Source organism: Dreissena polymorpha, chromosome 10 (assembly GCF_020536995.1).
Source record: "Dreissena polymorpha isolate Duluth1 chromosome 10, UMN_Dpol_1.0, whole genome shotgun sequence".
NCBI classification, from domain to species: domain Eukaryota; kingdom Metazoa; phylum Mollusca; class Bivalvia; order Myida; family Dreissenidae; genus Dreissena; species Dreissena polymorpha.
In genome coordinates, this window is record NC_068364.1 from 25,217,999 (window position 1) to 25,231,975 (window position 13,977).

A 13,977-nucleotide genomic window follows, 5' to 3' on the forward strand; every position below is an offset into this window, starting at 1 on the left:
TCATGTCACTACATTATTAACCCATGGTGGACTGGCAGATTTTTTTTTTGATTTAATAAATATTAATCAGCCAACTATTAGCCAAGGACATGTATTACAAATTCTGTTTAAAACACTCCTTGACTGAGTTATGGAAAGTGTCAATCAATTGATCAGATAACAGTAATATTAAGACAAGAGCACCGCATAACGGGTGCCACGCCCGGCTAAGGGTGCAGTTTTGAATAAATGAAAGCTTGCCAGATTAATTTTTTTTTAGAGGTCACAGTGACCTTGACCTTTGACCTAGTGACCCAAAAATGGGTGTGGTGTGTAGAGCTTATCAAGGTGCAGCTACATATGAAGTTTCAAAGTTGTAGGTGGAAGCACTTTGAGTTTAAACGACACGGACGGTGGACGACAAGACGAGCTGGCTATGACAATATCTCGGGTTTTCTCCCAAAACGCCGAGCTAAAAATCAGTTAACAATCAATATGATTAGTCAACACCCCCCTACATGTATGTGTAACAGTAAAAAAAGCACATTGTTGCATTGTTTGAGTTACCGTTCCGAATTTGACAGGCAACCAATGTCTGATTAATAATTAAGGACTTCGAGCTTTTCCTAATGTTATCTCAAGTGTGAGTAAAGAAGCATAAAGTATTAAAGATACACAGAATTGTTAAAGTCCAGGTACTCTCATCCTTATTATTAAGGGCAATAAAAATTTTCTAACGCCATTGCAAAAGTAAAATCAAGAAGATATTAAAAGTGAACATAATTTCCGATGATGAAAGAAAATATATATTAGATCTTACACAGAATTGTTAAAGGCCAGGTATTCTCCTCCGGTCAATCGCTTGTAAATTGATGTTACCTGTGAAAATAGAGAAAATACCAGTAATTGAGTAGTGTATTAATGCATGTGCAAAAAGTGTCTTCCCAGATTGTCCAATCCGGACAACACTTTTCCGTTTTTATAGTATTTTTCGTTTAAAAGGAGTCTCTTCTTAGTCAAAATATTTTTTAAGCGGAAAAAGTCGTCCCTGATTAGTATGTGCCTGGGACGAACCTTTAAGCACATTCATTTAGCCCCTTTTGCCAGAGAGGGGCTAAATTAAAATATGTTGCATGTGTTACACAGTAATATAGCAGGCCTTTTTTTGACCGTTTTGGAGAAAACACATTTTCTTTGCTTGGGACACAGGTTTGTGGTATTGAGGAAATAATTGCCATAATGTAGGATTTTATATGATTTTTATCATTTAAAGGGTCTATATGCTCAGGCTTAAAAAATATATGTCTGTTTCTTCTGACATTGTGAAAAACATTGTGAAGTTGGTAAGTTAGTAGGTTTTTAAAAAGTTGTTTTGTGTGTGCAAGATCTTCGATTTTTAAAGTTCGATTGTACATCTACTTAAATGAAAGTCATAGACCTGGGGCATGTCTTTCATTTAAATCAAAGATATTATGCCAAATATCACATTAAGAACTGAATATTTTGCCCACAGCCAATAGACATTTATCATGATTATGTCCTTTAAAATAAACAGGAACAGTGAGAAGTGCTTCATTTGTTTTTATCAGTTATAATCATTCATAAATTTATCTGCTCATAAGTATTTTAAATGAACTTGCTGAAAACTGGCACATTTGTTCATGATAAGGTAAATATTTAAAAATGGCAACATACAAATCTGCAAAAAAGAGAAGATACCAGTTCTTTTTATTGCTAAATAAGGTATTATTATGTTGTGCAATGTGCCACCGGAGGTTTAGTCATACATCAACCACTCCATTGCTGCATGCCTATAGCAGTTTGCAATATGGGAGGCACATGGTTTATTACATATCAAATCATATTTTTAATTCATCACGTGACACTTAGTATGGAATTACAATAAAATGTTTTCAATATATATTCCTTAAAACAACAAACATTGGGCCTCAATTTTGAACACAAAAAAAAACACTTAGAAAGGTTGGCACAAGAATATCTGCTTGTTACAAATATACTACTTTTCACATTTTTACATTAACATTCACAACTACATTTTTCAACACCAGGTGACATAAGTATTTACAAATATAGAGACAATCCGCACATGTAGAGGCAGTCCACACATAGAGAATACATGGTTGGTGCCGAGATGGAGAAAGTTTATCCGGTGAGGCTTAGAAAAAGAGGTTTCCAGTCAACTCGTACCTAAGTCAACTCGTACCCTAGTCAATTCGTACCCGATTTGGTCAACTCGTACTTTAGTCATTTTTCAGATTGGTCAACTCGTACCTTTTTAATATTTATTCTTTATGGAAACAAATTGCGATGGGTGAATGCATGCATTAGATGTTTTTAATGTTTATTGCAGGTACGAGTTGACCAAATAAAGTTATACTTTGGCATAGACTAACATTACTTTTATGTTAATTTTTTTACCAAATATTTGTTAACTTCTTCCATTGCATGATTTTTTATAAATATTACCAAATTGCAAAATAATTATCATCCATGTCGTTACACTTGTGTATTAGTTAATAAATGTTGTTGTTGTTGTTGTTGATATATATGCCTCAAATTATGGTTCGTCTGAAAATTAAGTCCATGATTTAATCAATTAATCAACAACTAAAATACGTATTAACACCTACGTGACACGGGTCGTTAATATTGTAATTTACCTAATCTTCACCTTTGTTAAATATTGATTAACACATTACTTGACACGGGTCGTTAATATCTAAATCGATTTAATCTGCACCTTTGTAAAAATGAAGAACACCTTTGAATCCAAACTAACAACTAACCAATCAATTAAAAAAGATAAGGATTATTGTGTAAAACAAACGGATTTAATGAGTATTTAGATGTTTTAGCATTCTTCAATAAAATAATTAGATTTCCATGTAAATTTGAAACAACGGTCATAATATTCGAATCATTTGAACATTAAATAAAAAGAATGCAAGTTATTGTCTCTTGTGTTTTTATTTTGGCATTTATAAAACACTAAAATAACATATACTACATTCACATTTAACACACACAAAAAAAACAATATATTTCACACAGGGTAACAAACAAACCATCTAATGCAAATACTACATACATGTATTAAACACAAGAACTTGTATTAAAATTAATACAACTACCTACATAGATTCTGTACAGCAACAAAGGTTCACACTTAAAACAGAAACAGAACCAAAACTTGTTTTCAATGACCACAAACTTGTTCACACAGATCAACACATTGTTTAATTACTCGACGGCGTCTGTGACACAAAGTCACAAAGTTAATCAACAATATATTACAAAATCCGTTCAAATCCATCCGTATGAAATTCTAATTAAATAATGTATTGAATTAATACATCAAGCAAAGATACTCTTACTCTAACGTACATTTAGTCGAGTTAATATGCCAATTGCGGAAGAGAAACCTATCACCGAAGGTTATAATATAAATTGACGTTTTATCTCTCCATTTGGAGACCGTTTACATAATTTACGAAAATTGGCCTTTAAGTTGCGCTGCTTACCATTTTAATATTTATATAATTAAATAATAATAATCTTATACCTTAATGTATTTATTATAATTGAACATTTTCTTTGAGGCCAATTGCTACACAATTAAAAATATACCGCTCTGTTTCATTTACATAATTTATGTTTATTTACTTAAACAAATTAATAATAACAGTTCTATTTTATAAACATGATTTATGCATGCATCAATATTTAGTTCAACTTAATAATCATATTCTACGTAACTAATTTCTATATGATTTAGTAATTGTTCTCAATGTTAGTTTCAACTTAATAATCATATTCTACATAACTTATTTCTATATGATTTAGTAATTGTTCTCAATGTTAACTATATTAGGTTAATACGACACTCAATCAATCAATTAACACGGACCGTTATCTCTTTAATCTCTTAATTAATCGACAACGATCAATAAAGGCCAGTTGCTACTTCACACAGCGCAATACACGCGAGAATTATTGGAAGTTGATCAGTTTAGTTAATTGAAAATTGATGATGTTTTTATTGAGATTTTATGATGTTTATATGAATTTTAGACTTATTTGCATATGCAGGGATCGACAAGATTACAATAAATTAGATAATCCGACAGACGGTGGTTATATATTGCTGAATAAAAGAACCATAAACAACGCAAGAAGTTACACTCAAAATCTCAAATTCTTAATGATTATAATACACATATTGTGTACATTAAAATTAAGACTTTACATAATTTAGTTTAAAACAGTATGACTAAACACTGAAAACCTATGAAAACCCTGACCAAACCAAACTTTGCATCTGTTTTCAGGTCGTATTTGTAGGTGTTCGCTTAAACAAAATGTTAAAAACTTTTAAAGGGATAAATTATTTTTTTAAATATTTAAGTTTGTAACGGGTATGTTGGCTCTTGTTAGTTTTCTGTGTTTAATTACTTGCAATCATTTAAATTATGTTTATAATGGTTCAACTTCAGGGCTTTTTCCCTGTTTTTGTGAAGCGGCCTTGGCCCCCTCATTTTGTGAAAAAATGAGTCGCTAACTTATGACAATTGTGAAAAATGAGTCGCGCACTTTCTAAAATTGTGAAAATTAGAGCCACAAACTTCTTGAAATTGTGAAAATTTTAGTCGCAAACTTCTTGAAATTGTGAAAATTTTAGTCGCGAATTTCCCAAAATTGTGAAATTTGACTCGCAAATTTCTCAAAATTGGGAAAATTTGCCATTCTCACATAAGAAAAAAAGCCCTGATCTCTTGTTATTATAATCATGTATTCACTGCAATTATTTTGCAATATTATTTAATAATAATAATAAAATGTGTTTTGAAATCTATAATAGATCTAGGAAAACATATTTAAATATTTTTTTAGCAGCGTTTAAATGTAACTATTATAGATATTTTTCCATTTTTTAATTCCCTTCTTAATGGAAAGTTTTATTTTATTAGAAGAATTGAATATTTTTGTATTTCGAATACATAATAGTGAATTTTATTGAGACGCATCAAATGACAGATGTTGTCCGTGGGAGTTTGATTAATTTTATTCTATTTTAATTGTAACTTATTAGATATCAGTGATTTTATTTGCCCTTTTGGAAAAAGTACCGGTACCAGCCCAATCAGGAAAATATCTGTTAAAAAACCCTGAAATCGCAAAAAGAATTCATATCGGGAATTGGTGTTATTTAGTTTTGGCTGCCGCTACAAAAGACTTAAAGATTGTTAAATAAGTGTTTTCAAGTTGTCAATATTATATTGATTTAGGTTCAAGCCAAAGAGCTGCATAGGGAAACTATCAAAATGTTACATTTATATAAAAATAAAAATTATTAAATGGGATTTTTTTTACAGCATTAAAATTGGGATAATTGTGGGTATTTTTATGAAGAAAGTTCCATTTTCTGGTACTTTATAAAAGAAGGATAGCTTAATTGCTGGATATTGTGATCATGATAAATCATACATCTGATAGTTGTTGCTGATATATTTAATACTTATTGCAAAGCCATTAAATTGTAAAATCAGTTCTGTAGTTCAATGGAGAACAACCTGTCTTCATAAAGATAGGGATATCTGAGTTCAAGTCTCAGCAGAAAGTTTACACTTGACTTTGCAATAAGACAGTTCAATATAATATTTGATAAATAAGTGTCTGTTTTTGGGATAATTACCTCAAATTATAATTCTCCGTAGTTCCTCGTAATCCAAGTGAAACACAATTGTTGAACCACAATGTGTTTAATAAAGCCTTTGGCGATGTACCGCCCAGGATTCCACGGTCATAGAGTATATCGATTTCTTCGTCACTTATTGGATCTGTGGCATTTGGTTTGTTTCCCTTTCCAATTTTTTTAAGAGTTCTTTGTTTTGCCTTTAAAGCATCCCTTGTCAGCTGAAAGTGATTGGTGTTGGTTTCTTGCATTATTTGCACAGGATATTTGTTGCGTTTGAGTTTCCGGTCAATGCTTGAGATCATGTTTCTTATTGTGCTTGGTTCATATTCCGAACCATCACATTTTCTAACTGAAAGAACATAATTTGCCAAATATTCGTCAAACATATCGGGGCCTATGTCATGTATTTCCCTTTTTTCTTGTTTTGTCAATAAAAAACTTTTGAATTTGTTTACATCAATCATTGTTTTTTTTAGAGTGTTCTTGTTGTCCGCTTGACATATTTGTTGTTTTACTTCATCATTTGTTAGTTGTTTAAAACAGTCCTTTACATTGAGGGTTGAGGGCTTGTTAACTGGAGAGGTATTTATCTGGTCAATTTCGGAGGGCTCATGGCAGTCAAAGTCATTAAAATCAATGCCATATATTGTTTGAAAATCAGATAGACTTATTTCAGTGACATTTGTTTTCAAGTTTTCAACATTGTTAAGACCTACATTTTCAATGTTCACCATGCCTGTAGAGTTTTCCTTATTGATTTCATCCTTCATGTTATTATCAACATCTTGTTCCTTAGTTTTGACAGTTGCATCCTTATTTTCTTCTTTTTCAGCCATTAAATCTTCCCAAATTACATCAAAATACATTTGATCAATATAGTCCGACATTTTTCCATTCAAATATAGTGTTATTTTATTTTATTAAAATTTTAATTGATATTTCTTTGAAAAAAAAAATGCAGACGACTGAAATAGTATATTGTGTGTATTAGTGGAGTGTAACCTTTATATTTATATAAAGAAACGCCATATATTGAAGGTTATGTGTAAATAAATTTAAAGGCAAAATTGATTACTTCATTGCCATATGTTTGCGTAAATTTTACGCATTTATTACTTTTAAGATCATTTTGTTTTTACAAAACTATTCGCAAGAACCTTCGCATGTACATTTTGTAAAAGGTCAAAAGCTATAACGGTTTAATCGGCGCGTATGAATACGTTATACGGTTAGATCGCGGTCACGTGAGGTACTGCCGGAGATCAACTAGTTTATCCGACCCTGCTTTATTTGGTCAATGTTTACAACAGAGGCAGGATAAAATCTAATTAATGGACAACACTTTTTGCTTTTATAGAGTTTTTCATTTAATGAAAGTCTCTTCTGAACAAAACTCCAGTTTAGATGGAAAGAGTCGACATAGATAAGCCTGTGAGGACTGCACAGGCTTATCTGGGACGACACTTTACCCCAATGCATTAAGCCCTGTTTTCACAGAGTAAGGCTTAATTATTTGCAATAATATTCAGATCCCACAAACAATAAAGCTTACATAATCAAATCGGTCGGCCAAGTTGACGCCCTGCTTTAAGAGAGAACAGATTGCGATGGCTCCTGCGTTGATCATAGGATTGTGAGGTTTATCTGTAAAATAATTGAGAAAATATCATAGGATTGTGATTTTTATCTGTAAAAATGTAGAAAACAAGACTGGTGTCCTTTAATTACAAAATACAGAAGTTGTTTGTGTTTATCAGCGAATGCAGAAAATGTGTGCTTTTGTCTGTAAATACAGAAATTCTGTGAAGTTCATTTGCAAAATGCAAAAATTATGTGAGATTTATTTTTAAATCTTCTGTAAAGGTTTATCAAACAAGAAATCTATGATGGCCCCTATGTGCTTACCTAAGTTCAAGGTACACTTATTATGGGAGACTAGACATGGTGAGCTAGTTTTTTTTAACAATAAAATTTTAATGTTTGTGTCACCTTTAAGGATGTGAAGGACACACATTTTGAGTGGATTATCAATTAAATTGTGAAACAAGCTCATCAATAGATGAATACGATTATGAGGCTTGTGATTTCAATGGTAAACAAGAAACCGTCGGAGACGGGTGAATCTTGCTCCCCAAAGGTTTTTTTTGTCACAATATTGCACTATATATTCAGATAAAAGGAAACGTCTTAAGGCGCATCACTTTCGACAAAATAATAGGATGGATGGTTTAGCAACTTAAAAATTTCAAAGGGCCATAACTCTCTAAACAAGAGTCTTGCAGGTGCAGACCGCTCATCTATTTTCTTTTTAAAGGTGAAGGGACTCTCAATTTCAATCACAAAGGAGGGAGGGGTGGAGTGAAGAGGGGTGTATAGTGTGGAAAAATGCGAAAAAAAATGCAAAAAAAATAAAAAATTCGGGGGGTGGTGGGGTGGGGTGGGTGGGGGGGGGGGGAGGGAGGGGATTCTTGGGTGCGATGGTTGGACGGTATTTCAAAAATAAAATAATAAAAATAAATATTTGTGTTTTTTAACCGTTTAAAAAAATAAAATTGGGGGGGGGTGGGGGGGGGTAAAGTGTGAGGGTGTGGTGGTCATTTGTGAGATGATCTTTAAAAAAAATTAGGGGGGGGTGGGATGATTCGGGGGGGGGGAGGGAGGGGGGGAGGGCATAGGGGTTGGTTTGGGTGGAGTCTATTGTGGTATGTCAGGTAAGAGTAGTTTTGTCAAAGTATCAATCAAATCTAATCATAAATAAAGAAGTTATGGCAATTTTAGCAAAATTTAATAATTTGACCTTGAGAGTCAAGGTCATTCAAAGGTCAAGGTAAAATTCAACTTGCCAGGTACAGTAACCTCATGATAGCATGAAAGTATTTGAAGTTTGAAAGCAATAGCCTTGATACTTTAGAAGTGGATCGAAACACAAAATTTAACCATATATTCAAAGTTACTAAGTCAAAAAAGGGCCATAATTTCGTAAAAATGACAACCAGAGTTATGCAACTTGTCCTTTTACTGTACCCTTATGATAGTTTGCGAGTGTTCCAAGTATGAAAGCAATGTCTATGATACTTTAGGGGTAAAGTGGACCAAAACACAAAACCTAACCAAATTTTCAATTTTGCTAAGTATAAAAAGGGCACATAATTCTGTCAAAATGCACGCCAGAGTTATCTAACTTTGCCTGCCCAGTCCCCTCATGATAGTAAGTAAGTGTACAAAGTCTGAATGCAATAGCATTGATACTTTCTGAGAAAAGTGGACCTAAACGCAAAACCGGACGCCAACGCCAACGCCGACGCCAAGGTGATGACAATAGCTCATAATTTTTTTTCAAAAAATAGATGAGCTAATAAATCATCTAACCAGAACCCACTAATAACATGCACATCTCCTCAAGGTAGTTAAGGTTCCCATAAAGCTTCATTTAAGTCCAGTCAGTATGTCGCATAATTGATGCATTTAATGTCGCATAATTGGTGTATTTCATGTATATTCCTTGTTCGGTGTAACTGAATACATAATATCTGTCTTCATGAAGAAATGCATAAATGGGCATCATATGTCGTCGTCAAATTAGACGAAAAAAATGCACCAAGTTATTGCCCATGGCTGGGTTCACTAATTAGTTATGTCTATGGTAAGCACGTGCGCACTATTAATTTGTGTATATTTTCATGTTAAATGACAGGTGAACTTTCATATATGCAGTTAAACAAACGTGGTCTCGCTTAATTATTGGCATACATATGCACAAGATGTGTAAGTCACACATAAAGCCATCCCGTATCAGGTAATTCAACTCATGTTAAAGTCAATCATCCAGACAGCCGTCACCCAATTTATTTGTCCATTATTGTATAAATTGGCATCTGCGTTGTATGAAGGACAGTCTTACTTAAACGGCCGAACATACAAGTCGCATTATTGCTGGCTTTCGCGGGATGGGCCCATTGCGGGCTTCGCATGTATCTTGTATTTGACAAACATTTTGGAAACGTTGTGTTGTGTTAATAAGCAGAAATAAAACGCAAAGAAATCAGAAATGAACTTTGTTGGTTACTGTGTCCTTTCCACGAACAATACGCAATTACGCTACACAGTACATTTTATGGAGCCGTGTACCATGGATACGACCGAAGTACGATCACAAGTGCGATCACGTGCCGAAAAAATGAAAACATCACAACCACAACGCGACATGAATTCAGGTCAGTTGTTTAAAAAAAATTATGGCAAACTTGGAGAGGGAATTTCAAAATTTATAAAGTAGAAAATGAAAGTAAAAGGCGTCATGACAACGAAATTTTTAAGAAATGTTTTAAAGAATTTAATGTAGTTAAATGTTAAAAATAATAGTGTTGATAATAAATTATGTACGAACAAATTTTACAAATATCAAAATCATGCCAATTTTGCATTTATCGGCACATTTTTATAAATAGCGGTCAATTTAGAATAAAAAGAGATATTTGAGTTTTACATTATTTTTATGAGTTATGGAAATCATTAAATTAAAGGTGTACACACAAAGAGTATTTAAAGAATTTTTATATATTTTTGGTATTGTTAGAATATAGGATTATGTACGGACTTATGTTTTTTTTTTGCTTACCAATACATTTTAAATTGTTGGAATGTTTGTAAATTTTCATTAAATTAAAATGTACGAGGAAAAATAAGAGTATTTAAAACAGTTTTGTTTATAATATTTTAATTAAGAAAATTTGTGGATGATTTTATTTATTAATATACTAGAAAAACTCGAAGAAGGAACAAATATAAAAAATATTCAAAGAATTTACCTAGTATTTTACATTGACAGAATTAAGAATTTAGGAATTTAGATTATTTAAGACAGTTTTGTTTATTATTTTAATAAAGAAATTAAGGCGGGTTTTGTTTATTAGAATGATAAAGAAAATTAAAGAGGACGAATAAATAAAATTATTGGAAAATTTAAAAATAGTTTTCCGAATTGTAAAAGAAAGAAAATAGGAAATAAGAAAAATAATGTTAATTGCGAATATGAATAGGGCAGACACTTAAAAAAAATATTATGTAAATATGTATATACGTCATTGTGTAGATTGCAAATATATGTAGGATATCGGTAATATTGAAGGTCTTGAGTAATTTTAAGTAAGAATTTAATGCGATCTGACGCGTATAGCGCAGTGAAAATATAACGATATGTACGCATTAAATTTCTAATATAATTGTTTAAGGGTTACAATTATATTTTATGAGCACGGCTGACTGATCAGCGTTCGGACATACCGAGCCCGAGGTTCTGATAACCTTAGCGTCCTCATGAGTAAGAGAATTTATCCCTGTGCCATCGAAGCAAATTACGCTATGGACAGAAGATGCGATGCCGCATAAGAATTTTTTGAGTAGTTCGATTAGGAGCAAAGACCTGAATTTTGAAGTATACCGATACGTGTTCTTATATTATGAATGCATACATATAAAAGTCTGCCTTGTCATATTTGCGCATTTTTACAAGTGCACAGGTCAAACATGTCAATAAATCTATGCCCAACGGCAAAACTATAGTGATAAAGATGAGGTTTATGAACAGGTACGTCTATCATTATCCATTACTCTAGGTCAATAAAGTGGCGCGCGCCTGTCAAAATTTACTGGCCGCACGTGCGTAAAATGATTATGCCTAAGGCGGTACACAAGTCATATTAAGTAAATGGCTTGTCAGATGTCAAACTGTCATGTACTTATCCGAAGTTTGTTTTGAGGAATTGACTAATATTTTTTCGTTGTAAATAATTTATTTTTTTGAATAAGATATCACAGTAAGTTGTCATGACGATATTTAACAATAAATAAGGGGATATTTATAAATGTTTGCCATGATTTTGAACAACTGATACTTGTATCACCACGACGCAGATAAAAATATCGAGATTTGAAGACAACGCCGAAGAAGAGCGACTTCGCGAGACAACGCCTTCCACAACGAATAGAAGAAACAAACAACATAATTAGAATGGAACATCACGGCGTTTACTCTCAAAGTGAATACCTGGTTCTATCGCTAAAAGAAGACCAACGCCAGAAGATTTCGAAGGACAACAAGTGACGCAACACTGGACACAATACTTGTGACGTTAAACACTATAGAGTAGATGCAGCCGTTCAACTGTTTGACGTGCGTAGATAACGCATTTGGAATGATACTTCCGAGGCCTAAGACATCAAGGAGAACACTGCTATAGTTAATACCTCGTGAGCATTATGGCCAATAGAAGATCTTAATGTCCCAAGAGAAATGAAGACGCTGGAACCAAGAACAAAAGTACAATCAACAACAACAGAAACAACAATGCGATCACAAAGGTTTTAACATACGTCACAATTGATAAGCAACGCGGTACGCATCAACACCATATCCAGAGACAATATCACGATGGATTCAACAACAGAAACAACGACGTGATGACGGCTGGTTCAGCGACAAAAACAACAGAAACCACGATGACATATCCAGCCTCGATGTGAACCTTGATACGCAGATGAGTGCAACCGACCACGTGCGATTTGCCTACACAGCTTGGCGATAGATAGAGCTTCTTCACGACAGCAATGGTAGATAACATCACCCATGAATCAACATAGACAGAAAACAACAAACCAAGACATCTACTTGACAGCAACAGGTACATATTCAACCCGGGCAATACCTTCTTCGAATGGACAGCACAGGAGGTCACTAGTCAAACAACGCCTGTAGTGTTACGTGGACAATCGATCAACGTCATTTAACATTGATACATGATATTGTAAAAACACTTGTCATTCAGGATTTGATCTTTCTAAAGATTTTAAATCATAAAATATAAAATCTTTCTTTAATGAAAATGAGGTGTGTCGCATAATTGATGCATTTAATGTCGCATAATTGGTGTATTTCATGTATATTCCTTGTTCGGTGTAACTGAATACATAATATCTGTCTTCATGAAGAAATGCATAAATGGGCATCATATGTCGTCGTCAAATTAGACGAAAAAAATGCACCAAGTTATTGCCCATGGCTGGGTTCACTAATTAGTTATGTCTATGGTAAGCACGTGCGCACTATTAATTTGTGTATATTTTCATGTTAAATGACAGGTGAACTTTCATATATGCAGTTAAACAAACGTGGTCTCGCTTAATTATTGGCATACATATGCACAAGATGTGTAAGTCACACATAAAGCCATCCCGTATCAGGTAATTCAACTCATGTTAAAGTCAATCATCCAGACAGCCGTCACCCAATTTATTTGTCCATTATTGTATAAATTGGCATCTGCGTTGTATGAAGGACAGTCTTACTTAAACGGCCGAACATACAAGTCGCATTATTGCTGGCTTTCGCGGGATGGGCCCATTGCGGGCTTCGCATGTATCTTGTATTTGACAAACATTTTGGAAACGTTGTGTTGTGTTAATAAGCAGAAATAAAACGCAAAAAAATCAGAAATGAACTTTGTTGGTTACTGTGTCCTTTCCACGAACAATACGCAATTACGTGACAAGTAGTTGGGAGAAATAGCCAAGACAAGAATTGCACTATATGTACAGTTTATAGAAAATTTCAAAGGGCCATAACTCTGTGAAAAAATCATCCGACCATAACCGGCTGATAATATAACTCTCCTGTTGGTAGTGAAGCTTGCCATAAAGTTTCATCAAATTCCCGTGATAAGTTGCTGAGAAATAGCTCGGACAAGAATTGCACTATATGTACAATGGAAAATTTCAAAGGGCCATAACTCTGTGAAAAATCATCCGACAATAACCGGCTGATAATATGCACATCTCCTGTTGGTAGTGAAGCTTCCCATAAAGTTTCATTGAATTCCCGTAATAAGTTGCTGAGAATAGCTCGGACAAGAATTGCACTATATGTACAATGGAAAATGGAAAATTTCAAAGGGCCATAACTCTGTGAAAAATGATCCGTCCAGAACCCGCTGAAAATATGCCTATCTCCTCTTGGTAGTGAAGCTTTCCATAAAGTTTCATTGAATTCCGGTCATTAGTTGCTGAGAAATAGCCTGGACAAACATTGTGCACGGACGGACACGAGGAAACAAGGACACACAGACGGACAGACGAAGCGGCGACTATATGCTCCCCCAAATTTTTTTTGGGGGGAGCATAAAAACAGTTCTTTGTGTATTTCAAAAGTATTTCGTCTTCATATTTACATATTATACAAACATTTTCTCTCATGTAATAGTCATAACAACATAAACACATTTAACATG

The 13,977-nt window shown here is 33.5% G+C and overlaps 1 protein-coding gene across 1 annotated transcript in view; it reads right to left on the reverse strand.

The window, feature by feature from the left end:
• The window catches only part of LOC127847701 (glutaminase liver isoform, mitochondrial-like), a 65,888-nt gene that overhangs the window by 11,297 nt on the left and 40,614 nt on the right, over positions 1-13,977 (reverse strand). The window contains exons 8-9 of the mRNA XM_052379779.1: positions 7,248-7,339; positions 800-858 (exon numbers count right to left, since the gene is read on the reverse strand). Of these exons, the coding sequence (XP_052235739.1) occupies positions 800-858; positions 7,248-7,339 (151 nt within the window). The remainder of the gene's footprint in view (positions 1-799; positions 859-7,247; positions 7,340-13,977) is intronic.